At 36.0% G+C, this 13,700-nt stretch overlaps 1 protein-coding gene across 1 annotated transcript; it reads right to left on the bottom strand.

The window, feature by feature from the left end:
• Positions 1–659: 659 nt before the first annotated feature.
• Positions 660–12,048, bottom strand: LOC306992567 (asparagine--tRNA ligase, cytoplasmic-like). Its single transcript, XM_079601619.1, has 15 exons — positions 11,856–12,048; positions 9,764–9,843; positions 9,608–9,673; positions 8,066–8,158; positions 7,874–7,963; positions 7,471–7,549; positions 7,224–7,294; positions 6,310–6,396; positions 5,891–6,112; positions 5,183–5,382; positions 4,236–4,371; positions 3,867–3,980; positions 3,632–3,763; positions 2,485–2,616; positions 660–1,983 (listed from the first exon to the last, which is right to left on the bottom strand). The coding sequence occupies exons 1-15, from the start codon at positions 11,887–11,889 to the stop codon at positions 1,852–1,854; spliced, it is 1,668 nt and encodes a 555-aa protein (XP_079457745.1). The 5' UTR covers positions 11,890–12,048; the 3' UTR covers positions 660–1,851.
• Between the last annotated feature and the right edge of the window lie 1,652 nt (positions 12,049–13,700).

Here is a 13,700-nt window from a genome sequence, read left to right as displayed (position 1 = left end):
TACATGAAAGGTACATTTCAAAATTCCATAATAGGTGCCCTTTAAAATAATCATAATAACGACAAATATTTAGAATTATTGATATTATATTTTTACGATTATACACAGCCTCGATTTAAATCCAAATTCTATTCCCCTTTCCTGCATATATCTGTTTTAACTTATTTTAACTTTTGCTCAGCTAGCTTTGTTTGTTTTACAAAAGTCTTTAGCAGAAACTACTAATTTACAATTTCATAACATGGTTAAATACATGTTCCAACCTGTATCTCATCAGTAAATAACCAAAACAATCACCTGTGCTAGATTTACTGACTTGGCTTTACTGGTGCCAGATCTGGTGTGTGGTGGGATTTGGAGCTAAAGGCCTGAATGTAATGGCTGGATCAATAGTTTATAAAGGGAAGTGAATCTCTGGCAAGGGTTCTATAGCATTCTCCTCCAGCCTGATATGAGGGTAGCATTCCTCCTGTGTGAAATCACTTTGCACTGAATCATTATGTATTTTTTTACTGTAATCATCTCTGATATGTTTGACCAAGAGCCATGTTTCTGTTATGGAAAGCTAGAAAGTTGTTTATTGAAAGGTTCTCTAATGCGGAGAGACGTTTAGGTCAAAATAACTTCTCACGGTTTGTAGTAGCCTAAAGACAAAGATGAAGAATCAAATGTCTTTAATATAACTCTCAGGTAACAATAACCACAGGTTAAAGATCAACAATGCATTAATATGGCAGGACAAACTGAACAGAAACAGGGAGAACTTCAGTACTGGTGATAATAAGGTGCACACAGCTGAACTAAATAATGAATAAAACAATTAACCACCATGGCAAAAAACTAAGGGGAAACTGAGCAAAGTCCAAACGGTGTGTGTGTGTGTGTGAGTGTGACATGTATTTAGTTTGACTGGGACTCTTTTTTTGTCCAGTCATCTCAATGGCAAAAAGTGTCCCAATCAACCTGAATTCACCTACTTTTAGTCCTACATATATTTAAGAATTTTATTTTTTTTCCCTGTAGGCATATTTGTTGCAAAGTTTTTTATAATTTTTTTTACTTTTAGTAATGAGATGTATGTATGTATATATATATCATTACTAAAAGTAGTAATTGGCAAGGGTTATATACACACACACACACACAGGTAAATGTAATTGTACCGGTATATACCGTTACATAAGACAGGGCTAAAGAAGGGGAAATCATGACAATTCATTCTTATAAGAGGTTTTTTTATTGTTGTCAGTTTGTCATTAATATAAAATCTCTATCCTTGTTTGAAGAATGTTTAGGTAAGAATATTTGGCCACATTATTATCAAAATGATTGTTTCACTGCCTCAACTATCAATTTCTTGCAAATATGAGATCAAAACACTTAATACCACATTAAAATCCTCATAATTTCTTATATCTGAAGATCATTATGAAGATATAATATAACATGGACCCATTAATTGATTAATTTATACACAAAGTAAATTTAGCAAGAGTAAGCCTTTCTTTAACTTTTTTTATTAAAGTCTTAAAACTCTATATGTATCTGATTTTTCTAATAAGAAAGTTAATGAAAATCTTAAATCATTTCAAAAGGCATGTTATTATTATTTTTTGCTTAATATACTGTCATTCTGTATTTGTTATCTATTTAAAAAAATTACCGGTAATGTGTATTTAAGTAAATAGCAGTGCAGATAACTTTTACAGACAGTAATATAATGCACCACTGAATCATCTTTCAAACCATCTTTTGATTAGATCTTTAAACGTTAGAAATATATATATTTATATATGGTCTCCAGCAAGAAATGTGAGTGATGTGATTTCCTTGCAGTGTGTGTGCACGCGCTTAAGGCCGGCAGCGCTGAATGAAGCGTGGATACAGGCAGACGTCACGGATGTGGTGGCGGTTCAGGAGCCAGGTGAGGAACCGCTCCAGTCCCAGACCGTATCCACCGTGAGGACACGTGCCGAACTTTCTCTGCAACACACAATGTTACACACTTAGAGGTGAATATTTCAATAAATGTGGTATCAGAAAGGGGCTGGCTGATACATTGAATATTCATATATACATATAATATATATATTGGTGGCATTTGTCAAGTTCAATTGCACTATTGTGATAAATAAATCTGACAAAAAATGTCACTCATATATTAAAATATTTTATATACAGGCAAATATTGCTGTTTATTATTACATATTATACTGCTGCATGTAAATTAAAATGATTTCACATTCTTTTTCACATTCCACCCCCCAGCCCCACTCACAATTTCAACTTGACTTGATTAAATATTTTATTGTTGACAACTGCTGTAAATGATGAGAAATATATATATTTTTTGTTCTGAAGTTGCTCGTTTTAATGTTTGCTTTGTCTATTTTTAAATAATTGTGTATTATTTTAGATCATTTTAATCTTTCCAAGTTTGCGGAGGCCTCTTGTCTACATGAACTGCTGGCAGAAGGCTGTTACCTGGTCAGTGTACCAGTAGTAGGGAGTGGGGTCGATTTGCTCTCTCTTATACCCTTCCAGGAGTTCCTCAGAGTCCCAGATACGCATGGAGCCTCCCACGATCTCCCCGACGTTGGGCATCAGCACATCCACCTGACATAAACACAAACACATCAGCCATGAACAACACAATTCTGCTGAATACTGCTCTCCTACAGACTCATTTACGAAAAGCTGTCTCTCCAACAACAGGTTTACATGCATTCAAGGTCGAAAAAACACAAATTTTGTCATAAAATAATATCCACTGCAGCATCAACTGTTTTCTCACGGTGTCCGAAATAGTTTGCTTAAAGATTCAGTCTCTCTAAACCCCACCATTATTATAGTAAAACCAAGTTTATTGGTTTATTGATTACCATTTGATTAACCACACAAATACCATAATTAATGCATGATTAATTTGTGGTTACCATGGAATAACTACAACAACCCTGTTTTATTTATTTATTTGTTTATTATTATTATTATTTATTCGTTGTAAAACCATGGTTAATTTTTGCAAGGGTCGATATATTCACTATGTATGTTTTCATAGCACTGACACATCAGTCAAAAATTCTGTAAGTATTTGTCAAAAATAATAATAATTTGGCCTTTAATCTGATTAATCATAAAATAAGCCAACTAATCGATTCTAAATCAAAAATAATCGTTAGTTGCAGCCCTATTACACACTGCATTAAAAAGGAATAATATGCAAAAAAAGCATAAGAGCGGCACTTTAACATTTGAATATTTTACAAAAATAGACTTGAAAATTGCTAGATTTGCAAGAAAATCTTAGCCGTACGTCTAACCAAATGGGATTAAAGTACAATTTCCATGGTAACGCAATGTCCAATTTCAAAATGTTTTTCACATAATGAATTTTGAGTGTTTAAGCTTTCGAATTATGATTACTTAAAATACGTTGCTTGTAAAACGTTTTGTTTCAGCCAGTGTCTGATCAGTATCAGCTCCGCCTCATTTTGTGCCTGGCTGGTAACTCCGCCCACAGTGAAATCTCACTGAATGCAATGGCTTTGGTGTAGACAGGAAACATAATTTGTTTCTGGATTTTTTGGTTTTGCGCTGGTTATGACAGGTTAATGAGTCTGGTCCTGACCGATTCAGTGAGGCGACGGTCCTCAGGGCAGCGCTGCATGTAGAAGGATTTGATCTCAGCCGGGAATCGACACAGCAGGATGGTCTCATTAATGGTGTCGGTCATCAGGCGCTCAGGGGCTTCTGGGATGTCCTGTAGAAATTACACAAATAGTCAAATATCATTATAATTCAAGTGTTTCAGCCTTCTTTTCTTTGTAGTTGAGCAACAATGTATGAGACTCATCAAAACAAACCTCTCCAAACTCATAAAATGTCCCATCATCCTTCTTGATGTTGTGCTCTTTCAGCCACACAATGGCGTCGGGGTAGTTCATCCTCTTGAACGGACGTTTGGGAGGCTTGAAATCCTGCAAGAGGAAATAAAAATAAAAAATAGATGTAATTTACAGATTCCAGAGTCTCCATACTTTTGACATTTTAAGATCCATATTTTACAAATATCTAAAAGAATATTCACAATGCCTTTTTAAAATGTATCAATTTCATGAATTTTACAGGCCTGAGTAACATAAATTGAAGTTTCCTAGTTTCCAGAACCTCTGTATAATATTTTACTGATACTCAGACACATATAATGGCGTTGTGTGAGGTCGGGGTCGTACGGGGTTGATGTCATAGAGCAGTTGCGCAGCAGGAGACTTTAGAACCCTGTCGACCACGTCACACACCAGATCCTCCAACCGGTTCAGAAGGTCTTCATAAGTCATGAAGGGACACTCAGCCTCAATGTGGGTGTACCTGAGAACACACACATGTGTTGCTTTTTAAGGTTTATGGGGACTAAAATAAAATATGAAACAAAAAATAATTTTGATTACAACTCTATAGACTAAATTAGGGGTGACTAATAATGCAATGATGAGAATAAACCATCTAAAATGCTTTGAATAATCATACTGCTAAAAACAAATGCGATATGGTGATTTAAATGTTCGCGCTTTCACTTTGAGGAGCGCCGATCCAACACGCATGCACTTCAGATGATCAATGCAAACACAGGTCTAATCGCAAAGTGTGTCAAAATGACTATTGCCTAACTTTAAAGTTAGAGTTCATCCAAAAATTGTAATTCTTTGTCCATTTACTCACTCTCGTGTTGTTCTCGTGCATCACACATGCATTTGAATGTCCATGTTTACTACAGTATGTGCGTTGTAAAACTATTCATCATACAAACAAGCAAATATTTTGCATATGAGTTAGTAAATTGAGGGAGTTTTTTCATGCAGCATGTCATGTGCACGGCTCCGTACGTTATTGCTTGTGCTGCTGACGACAGAATGGATGAGACTGACCGGCCGGTCACCATTCCGGGCCGATCATGTGAAAAACCGTCCGATTCCAATCGGTGTATCTCTAATTACATTTTAAACATATTAACATAGAAAACAGCTAATAACATTTCACAATTTTTACTGTATTTTAGATCAAATAAATGCAGCCTTGGTGACCAGAAGAGGTTTCTTTCTAAAACAAAAATGCATAATCATCCCAAACTCCATTACTCTGCCCCGCTTCTGTCTGTTTCAGTAAACGGCTCCAGACTCACTCGGACAGGTGCCTGCGGGTGCGCGACTGCTCGGCGCGGTACGACTGGGCGATGCAGAAGGTGTCACCCAGCGCAGGGATGCAGGTCTCCAGGTAGAGCTGAGAAGACTGCGTCAGGTACGCGTTCTCACCGAAGTAATCCAGACTAAAGAGGGTGGAGCCGCCCTCCACCTGCGTCTGCACCAGAGTGGGCGGAGTTATCTGAGGACCACAACAAACACACCTCTCTTAAATCTGTACTCCAGAGTATTCAAGATTTATAACAAATTATGTTGGAAATGTCATTTTGTGGTCTATGCCCCAAAATTAGGACTTAAAAAAAGACTTTATAAGACTTGAGGTCAGAGGTCACCCTTCTGCTGGAACTTGACTCTCTTGTAAACGCGTGTACGGCTGTTGCCAGAAGCCAGAGATTATAGTTTATACATTTTTAAATATAGATATTTTTCTTACAGAAACCCATCGCTTGGCTTCAGAAGGCATTCATTAACCCACTGGAGTCGTATGGATTACTTTTATGATGAATAGATGCACTTTTTCGAGCTTCAAAAACCATTTTGAAGCTGGGAAGAGCCAGGATATTATTTAATACAACTCTGATTGTGTTTAGCTGAAAGAAGGAAGTCAATTTTGGGATCATTTTCATTGTGGGGTGAACTATCAAGGAGCCTGTGCATAATGTGTGCATGTGCATGGCTTCGGGAATGACCTCGCAGTAACCGCGGCTGAAGAAATGATCCCGAAAACACTGCGTGACGGTGGATCGGACTTTCAGGATCTTGGAGATGCTTTCCCCGCGGATCATCATGTGCCTGTTGTTCAGCTGGACGTCCACGTCAGACTCTTCATTGATCAGGTTATCAGCACCTCCTGCTGGAGCCAGACCGATCAGCTCCCAGAAATCACAGTGCAGCTCATGGCCGCCCGGAGCCTTGCAAAAAAAAAAACACACACACACACACACACACACACACACAAAAAAAAACATGAGCTGCATGAAGGACGAACCCAAACTTGTAACTTGTAGTGTAGCTAACTACTTTTTCAGAAAGGTAGCTAGCTTGTAGCGATACAGTTCCCGAGTAACTTCCCCAACACCGATGTTAATTAATCTGGGTAATTTCTCACCTGTTTGCCCTCAGGAACAGGTTTCACAGTTCCGTACAGAGCGACGGTACTCTCCGTAGACAACACCAGTCCATTATAACACTGACACTGCACACAACACACACATCCATCATCTCAGAGACTATCCGAACTAGACTTTTACTGCATTTCAACTCTTACATTCAATATCATCAAAGCTGTTGATAAATTAATATTAACAACCCATTTCAGAACAAATACAAATTCCTACAAGATGAGTAAAGTTTGTGAACAAAGTTGATGTTGGTTTGACAAAGCCTCAAAGTCAATAAAATGCTTTGTTCTAGCATATTGCTAAAATGTTTTAGCAAGTTGCTGGTATATTTGAACACATTGTTAATGGTTTAGCAAACTGCTACCATGTTTTAACATGATTTAACGAATTGCTTGTTTTTAACATGAATTAACACACTGCTAACATGTTATAACACGACTTGGTTAAATTGCTAACATATTTGATCATTTTGCTAGCAAGTTTAACATCACACGTTGCTATCATGTTTTACCACATCAGTATGTTTCTAGCATGTTTCATGCATGCTTACGTGATTTTTCTTGTTGCTGGCATGATTTAAAACATGCATCAAATATCGTTACAATTCTAAAAAATCAGCATATTAGAGTAATTTCTAAAGAGACATGTGACACTAAAGACTGGAGTAATTATGCTGAAAATTCAGCTGTGCACCACAGAAATAAATTACATTCTACAATGTATTTCACAAAGATTACCAAACCCAACATTTTGACCGCTAATGTACACTATATAATAAATATAATAATTTTATTTTATGTAATTTTTGCTTTATTTTCTTTCATTTAGGGTATCGTCTAGCCTTAATAGAGTAAATAGGATTTATTTACGCATTTATAATGACACAAAACACACACAGTACCAGTTTGTCCGTGAGAACACACTGCAGGAAACCCGTTCCGTCACGTAGCACAATAAACAGAAGGTTCTTTCCTGAGAAAACATTAGCAAATACATTTTAATTGGAAGTATACTGAGTATTTTCGTTGAATCTGAGCTTTATGTGAATATGTGAATCAAAGCAGGAGATTCAGACAGAAGTCCCTCAATCAGACAGCTGAGAAAGACAGAATCGATTCTGAATGAACAAACACACCAAATCAGCTCACCTTGTCTGCGTAACCGATGGACCCAACCGAACACCTTCACCCTTTTTTCTCTGAGCGGCTCCAGTTTAACAATCTTCACCTGAGAGTGACAGAAAACAAACCAGAAAATCTCGATAAAGCAGACTTTCACTTCCATATCGACTTCACTGCATACGTTAAAATTAGTGCTGTCGAAATAATCGTTTCTACGATGCATCGCGATGTGGACGATTTTGCATCGATGCAGTAATAGAGACAATTGTGAAATGTAAACTCAAATGTAAAGTTTACAGAGATGCAAACTTGCATCTGATTATTAATTACACCCATCACTGCCCCTAAAACCACCCCAGACTGTAAATCAGAGCTATTATATAATCAATATTACATTCTGTAAGTATGCAGAAAACACTCGGACACTCACGGTTTGGGGTTCAGGAAGGCTGGGGTCATTCTCGATGGTGATCTTTTTAGCTTCTTCCAGATTCTTCTCTCTGCGTTCAGCATCTTCAGTCTGTCAATCATGACATCAAACAGGCAGATGTAAAAAACACAAAAAAAACATGATACATGCAACAGGAATTATTGGTCTATAATCACAGAATGTTCCAGGTACCTCCTTCTTGTCTTTTTTGTCACCCTTCATTTGGTCTCGATCAAAGAGCTTCTTTGTGCTCTTCATTTGAGTCTTAGAGATGACGGCCCAACGCTGACAACACAAACACACCATAATGTCAAACTATTAAGAGCAAGAAGTTACAGGTTAATTGCTATTCCTACAAAACTTTGCCAATTTATTTAAGTATGAATTAAATATACACTCATTTTGAATGCAGCAAATGACAACAAAAATGCACATGTGACAATGTAAGACTTAATATTCATTTTAGTTTCTTTCCTCTTGTTAAAATGTCTTATCAAAACAGAAACTTTATTGCTAAAATAACCTTTCCTTATTTTTTATTTCAAAATACTATCTATAGACTATATACACAGTGCATTCAGAAAGTATTCAGACCCCCTTCACTTTTTTCACAGTGGTTAAACATGAGATATCATTTATTCTGGGTGTATGAAAGGGGCAATCTTTGCTCTTATTAATACATTACTTGTTCCTGGGCAAATGAAATTGGGTTAAGGGCTGTTAACTTTAATAATTTTAGATTTAGGCTATAATTAAATTAAATATTGTACTAGAGCACTGCTTTTGCATGCTTGACTGAATTGTATACTTGTGTATACTTTATTTCCTATTGTCTTTTAAAATGTCCATTGTTGTTCATTTAAATATGTTGTTCAATAAATATTACTTTTACATAAATGATATGCTGTATTTGATATTGAGAAATTGTCCATTAGTGGTAGTGATATGGACTTCTGTGAAAGTGACATTATTACACCATTAGATGGCAACAAAGAAAGACTTCTAAATTGAAAGGGACTGAATTTAAACAAAGGAAGTTGTTTTAGCGGTCATGGGAAATCCAACCATTAAAAGGACAAATACAAAGATATTGCTTTCCTCAGCGGATGTTGAAACTGATTGTTTTTATAATGAATATAATATTGTGGACATCCTCAGAATAGGTACAAAATACAATGAGCTTCACTGGAGCGACTCAAAATTCCTTCGTTACTAGTTTTAAGGTGACATTTTAGAATAAGTAATGGAGGCTTGGTCACAACTGTAAAACTGTCAATTTGGAAGTAGTTCTGCACAAAAAGGGGTTTTAAAGACACTCGGTTGTCGTTTCTTACGCATTTACAAACTTGTGCTGTCAAACTGTTGTATAAACTCAATATCACACTCGTAGCCATGCTGATAAACAACCATATCGCACAGCTACCAGTGTGATGTTGCAGATATATATACACATATACACGACATGTATATATTTATCACATAAAACAAATTTTTTTTTTTTTGAATCATCATTGTTATCTGGTTTCATTTTTTAAAATGCTTTCTGAGATTGAAAAAAAAAAGAAATCAATGCATGAGGCTTATGAGTTGCTTTTCTTTTCTTTCTTTCTTTTTGCTGGGCAGAGTGTAGGTGTATGTTGGGAACTGATCTGTTAAATCAATATTACTTTGTTTAAATACTTATTTGTGTTACAGTTAGTTAGTTAGTTACTTATTAACTGCAGGTTTACACACCTCTCCTTCCTTCTGCGAATCCACATAGATCACTGGAAAAGGTTCTTTTCCCACAAACAACAGTGCCTGAAAACATGTAGGAAAAATGAACGAGAAAGTATGAAACAAAACACAGAAAATGGCATCATATATCAATGCAGAGAAAGCTCACAGCACCTTGAGTGGAGTTTTAAAGGGTTTCTGCTCGGATCCATCTCCATCATCACTGCCATGTTTATCAGACACGTACAGTTCTTCTGCAGGACCAAACAACAGCAGATTTAACATTGCACCAGTTTGCAAGCAGATTCACAGCAGACTTTACTGCTGTAAAAGGTTCTTCAACGTCTGTAGCTTTAGTGTGCCACTGAGGGCACTAGGTAGGGATGGACACATCGATTTTGCAGTACTAATATATATATTGATACTCACAAGCTACTTATTTACCATCAATTCGGTTTCAAAAATCATTAGGGCTAAACAGCTATTATGGCCTTTTTAAGAAGAAAAATTATATATTTCAAGAAAGTGCAAATGAGCTTGTTTTATGTTGTTGGTATTTGATTTTGATTTGATTTATTTTATTCATGTTTATATTCTAGGGCTGTAACGATTAATCGCGAATCGTTACAGCCCTATTATATTGTTATAATAATCAATTATTTAAATCACAATATTTCTGTAAAATAAAGAATTGTTTTTATACCTATTGTTGTAATAATTTTTTTTAATTGTGCTAATATTAACTTTTGAGCCTAAAATCCTAAGCCTAAATCCAGTGTGATGCGAACTACCTATTGGCCAACAAAGTGACATATCTGCACCCCTCTACATAAATGAATACATTTAATTTTTGTAATACATTCATATTTATATTAGTTTGATTTGTAAAATTCACAATATAACGGTTTATTACTGTATTTTTACAGCATTTAATATAAAATAAAACCACTACTTTGAATTGTAATAAAATTTCACAATATTACAGTTTTTACTGTATTTTGAAGAGATGACGAGATTTGGCAGACTGGACAATGGTGAATGATTGTCAGATCCCGATCGCCACTAATGAATAATAGGCTTGTTTGAGATGCGCCTTGCCTCGCCTGAATTGTATGCGAGAGTAGGCGGCTGCAGTGAGGGGAGGAGTGAAAAAAGTGCAGGCAAGACGGACAGTTCTCTCTTCTCACAGTGGATCTGACACCTGTGAGATCAAAGATGGATATCGCGGGATTCACGGGATTCACGCTTGTGCACAGTGTTGCTAATAAACTGGATGTAATTTAAGTTCTGTTGCTTAAATATGAAAATAAATATAATGAACAAGACACCCAAATCACTTGTTAGGCTATATAATCCCATTCCAAATACGTGTTTATCAATCTTTTTTTTCTTTCTTTAATACATGTGTTTATATATATATATATTAATTACATAATCACATAATCCATATAGAGATCGCACTGTCAGAGAGTTTGGGAATATTCACAGATCATTTATACACATAAAACATGATATCAGAGTTTTAATATCAAACATTTTAAAAGAGAACATTACATCATGGTTGTTTAAACCAATGATCATTAAGCTGTGTCGTCAGCAAGTCGTTTCCCATCATGCTTTTGATCCGCGCAGTCGGTGGAGAGCAACTGCGCGCAACTGCAGAATCCGAAAGGTGTGCCTTGCGCTCGCGAGAGATTTTTGACATACGTCAGCATGACATCAGAGCCAGGCGGAACGCAGTCGGACACATTTCTAACCGGCATGCATCTCGCGGTGATCACCGGTGATCGGTTCTGCGCAGATTTTGCTCATCTCAAACAAGCCTATTATCTAATCTTGCCGCTCCCTACACGGGGTAATGATAAGCGAATCTCGAAAGTGAAAGTAAAAAGAGAGTTCAAAATTCGCATTCAAAAGCGATTTCAATACTCCGCTTTCTAATAGCGGTTCTCTGATGCCCGCAAATTATATACAGTATTATTACCATTACCCAACTATAATTGCGAGATCGCACTGAAATATATAGTTTTACTCCCATCTCGTATTCCCTTTAGTGGCTCCTAGGCTACACGTCCTTTCCTTGCCGAACATGGTATTCGGCTTCGGACACATATAGTAGCCTACATAATATATAGCTACTTTATAGTGTGCTGGAGTAGCCTATATTTAAATAAAATACAGCATGTATGGTATAGAGTGCATAATCTGACGCAACACTGCAGACAACATGCATCAGCATCTTCATCTCCATCATCATCAAACTCACTGATCGACATCTGACCGACAGCCTCGTGCGCCATATTGTGCTCTTTAGACCGCAGATGAGTTTTGTCCGGCTCGGTTCGGCAGTTGTTAACGCGGCGTTGATCGGATGGCCCGTCTCTCTTCCTGTCGCTACACACCAGTTGCACGCACGTCGCACGAGCTTCTGGGGACGCATGCGCAAAAGCGCGAACCTTTCGGTGTTGTCGCTTCGGTTGGGGATTGGTACATTCGCAAGATGACGCAAATAAGCCTCGCCTTAAAACTAAACGAAAGTAGGGGCTGCAGTGGAAAATGTGCAAATCAAAGTCGAACATCGCGTGATTCCCGCCATGCGTTTTGCTGCTAATAAACTGGATGTTATCTAAATTCCATTGTTTTTAAATGAAAGTAAAACCATTAACAAGACAATGTAGGCTATATCCGGACTTAAACTTTTATCCCAGTACTTTCATTATTATTTGATGTTTGCAATGGGAATATAGATAGCCTATTTTATTTAGTGATTATTCGTGCAGACATACGAGCACATGTATTTTGTATGTCATAGGCTATTTGTACCAGACCTCAACCATAAAGTGAACTTTGGCTATTAAAAGGTTGAGTAATATCTTGAAATTTCCTTTGCAATACATTTCACTCAAACAATGTAACATTGAATAAAACCACACTTTTAAAGTGTATGCTTTACTTAGAAACATCTAAGTAGGCCTAATTAATTAAATTTTGAGTGAGACACCATATCTACTTTTAAATCATACATCATGTGAACGCAGAGACCTCAATACTTGGTATAATACACAATGACGGTCAAATTTGATGGCTCGTTTTTGTGTTTGAATGTGTCGTTTTGAGTAGAAAATTAACTCCAAATGTCACAAAATGGCAAATTACTAATCCTAACAAAAGAAGCAATGATAAAACAGTGTAAAGCTGGAAACCAGTGAAAAATCAATCTTTTATTATTATTAATCATATTTATTTAGGCCTGTTTAACGGCCTAAATATTTACAGGGGATACATTACAAATATAACTTTAAATAATATATGCTGAACACAACAAACACAAATACAATACACAGCGATAGTGCATGCTAAACTTAAGGCTACAAAACAGATAAAAAGAAATAGGCTATAAATAAATAAATAACTTAAAACGTCCAAAACTAAAAAATAATTAAACATAAAAGATTTCATCTTCAGGAAATAATCAGGACAGCGAAATCATAATTATTTTCATCAGTGCCTACTGCAGCTGTTTTAGCATACCGGTCAATGGTTTGGAAACATGACTATTTTTAAAGGTTTTGAAAGAACTCTCTTATTCTCATCAAGGCTGCATTTATTTGATCTAAAATAAAATAAAAACAGCCATATTGTGAAATTTACCATTTTAAATATTGTTTTTATTTTAATCTTAATATATTTAGGCCTAACCTCTGATACTTTTTTTCAGGATTCGGAGTTTTAAAAAAAGAACAGCATTTATTTAAAATAGAAATATTTTGTAGTAGCCTACCATTATACACTTACGTTCAAAAGTTTGGGGTCAGTCATTTTTTTTTTTTTTTTTTTTGTGTGTGAAAGAAATTAATAGCTTTTATTCAGCACGGATGTGCTAAATTGATAAAAAGTGATAGTTAAGATTTAAAATAATTTCTATTTTAATTATATGCTGTTATTTTTTCTTTTTTATTAGGCTAATCAATGAATCCTGAAAAAAGCAGCAAAACTGTTTCCAACATTGAAAATAAATCAGAATATTGGAATGATTTCTGAAGGATCATGTGACAACATGGCTGTTGAAAATTCAGCTTTGCATCGCAGAAATCAATTAGCCTATATTTTA

The sequence above is a fragment of the Phoxinus phoxinus genome (assembly GCF_949152265.1).
Source record: "Phoxinus phoxinus genome assembly, chromosome: 24".
NCBI classification, from domain to species: domain Eukaryota; kingdom Metazoa; phylum Chordata; class Actinopteri; order Cypriniformes; family Leuciscidae; genus Phoxinus; species Phoxinus phoxinus.
The sequence above is the reverse complement of the archived record's forward strand: the minus strand, read 5'-3'. Positions and strand labels throughout refer to the sequence as shown.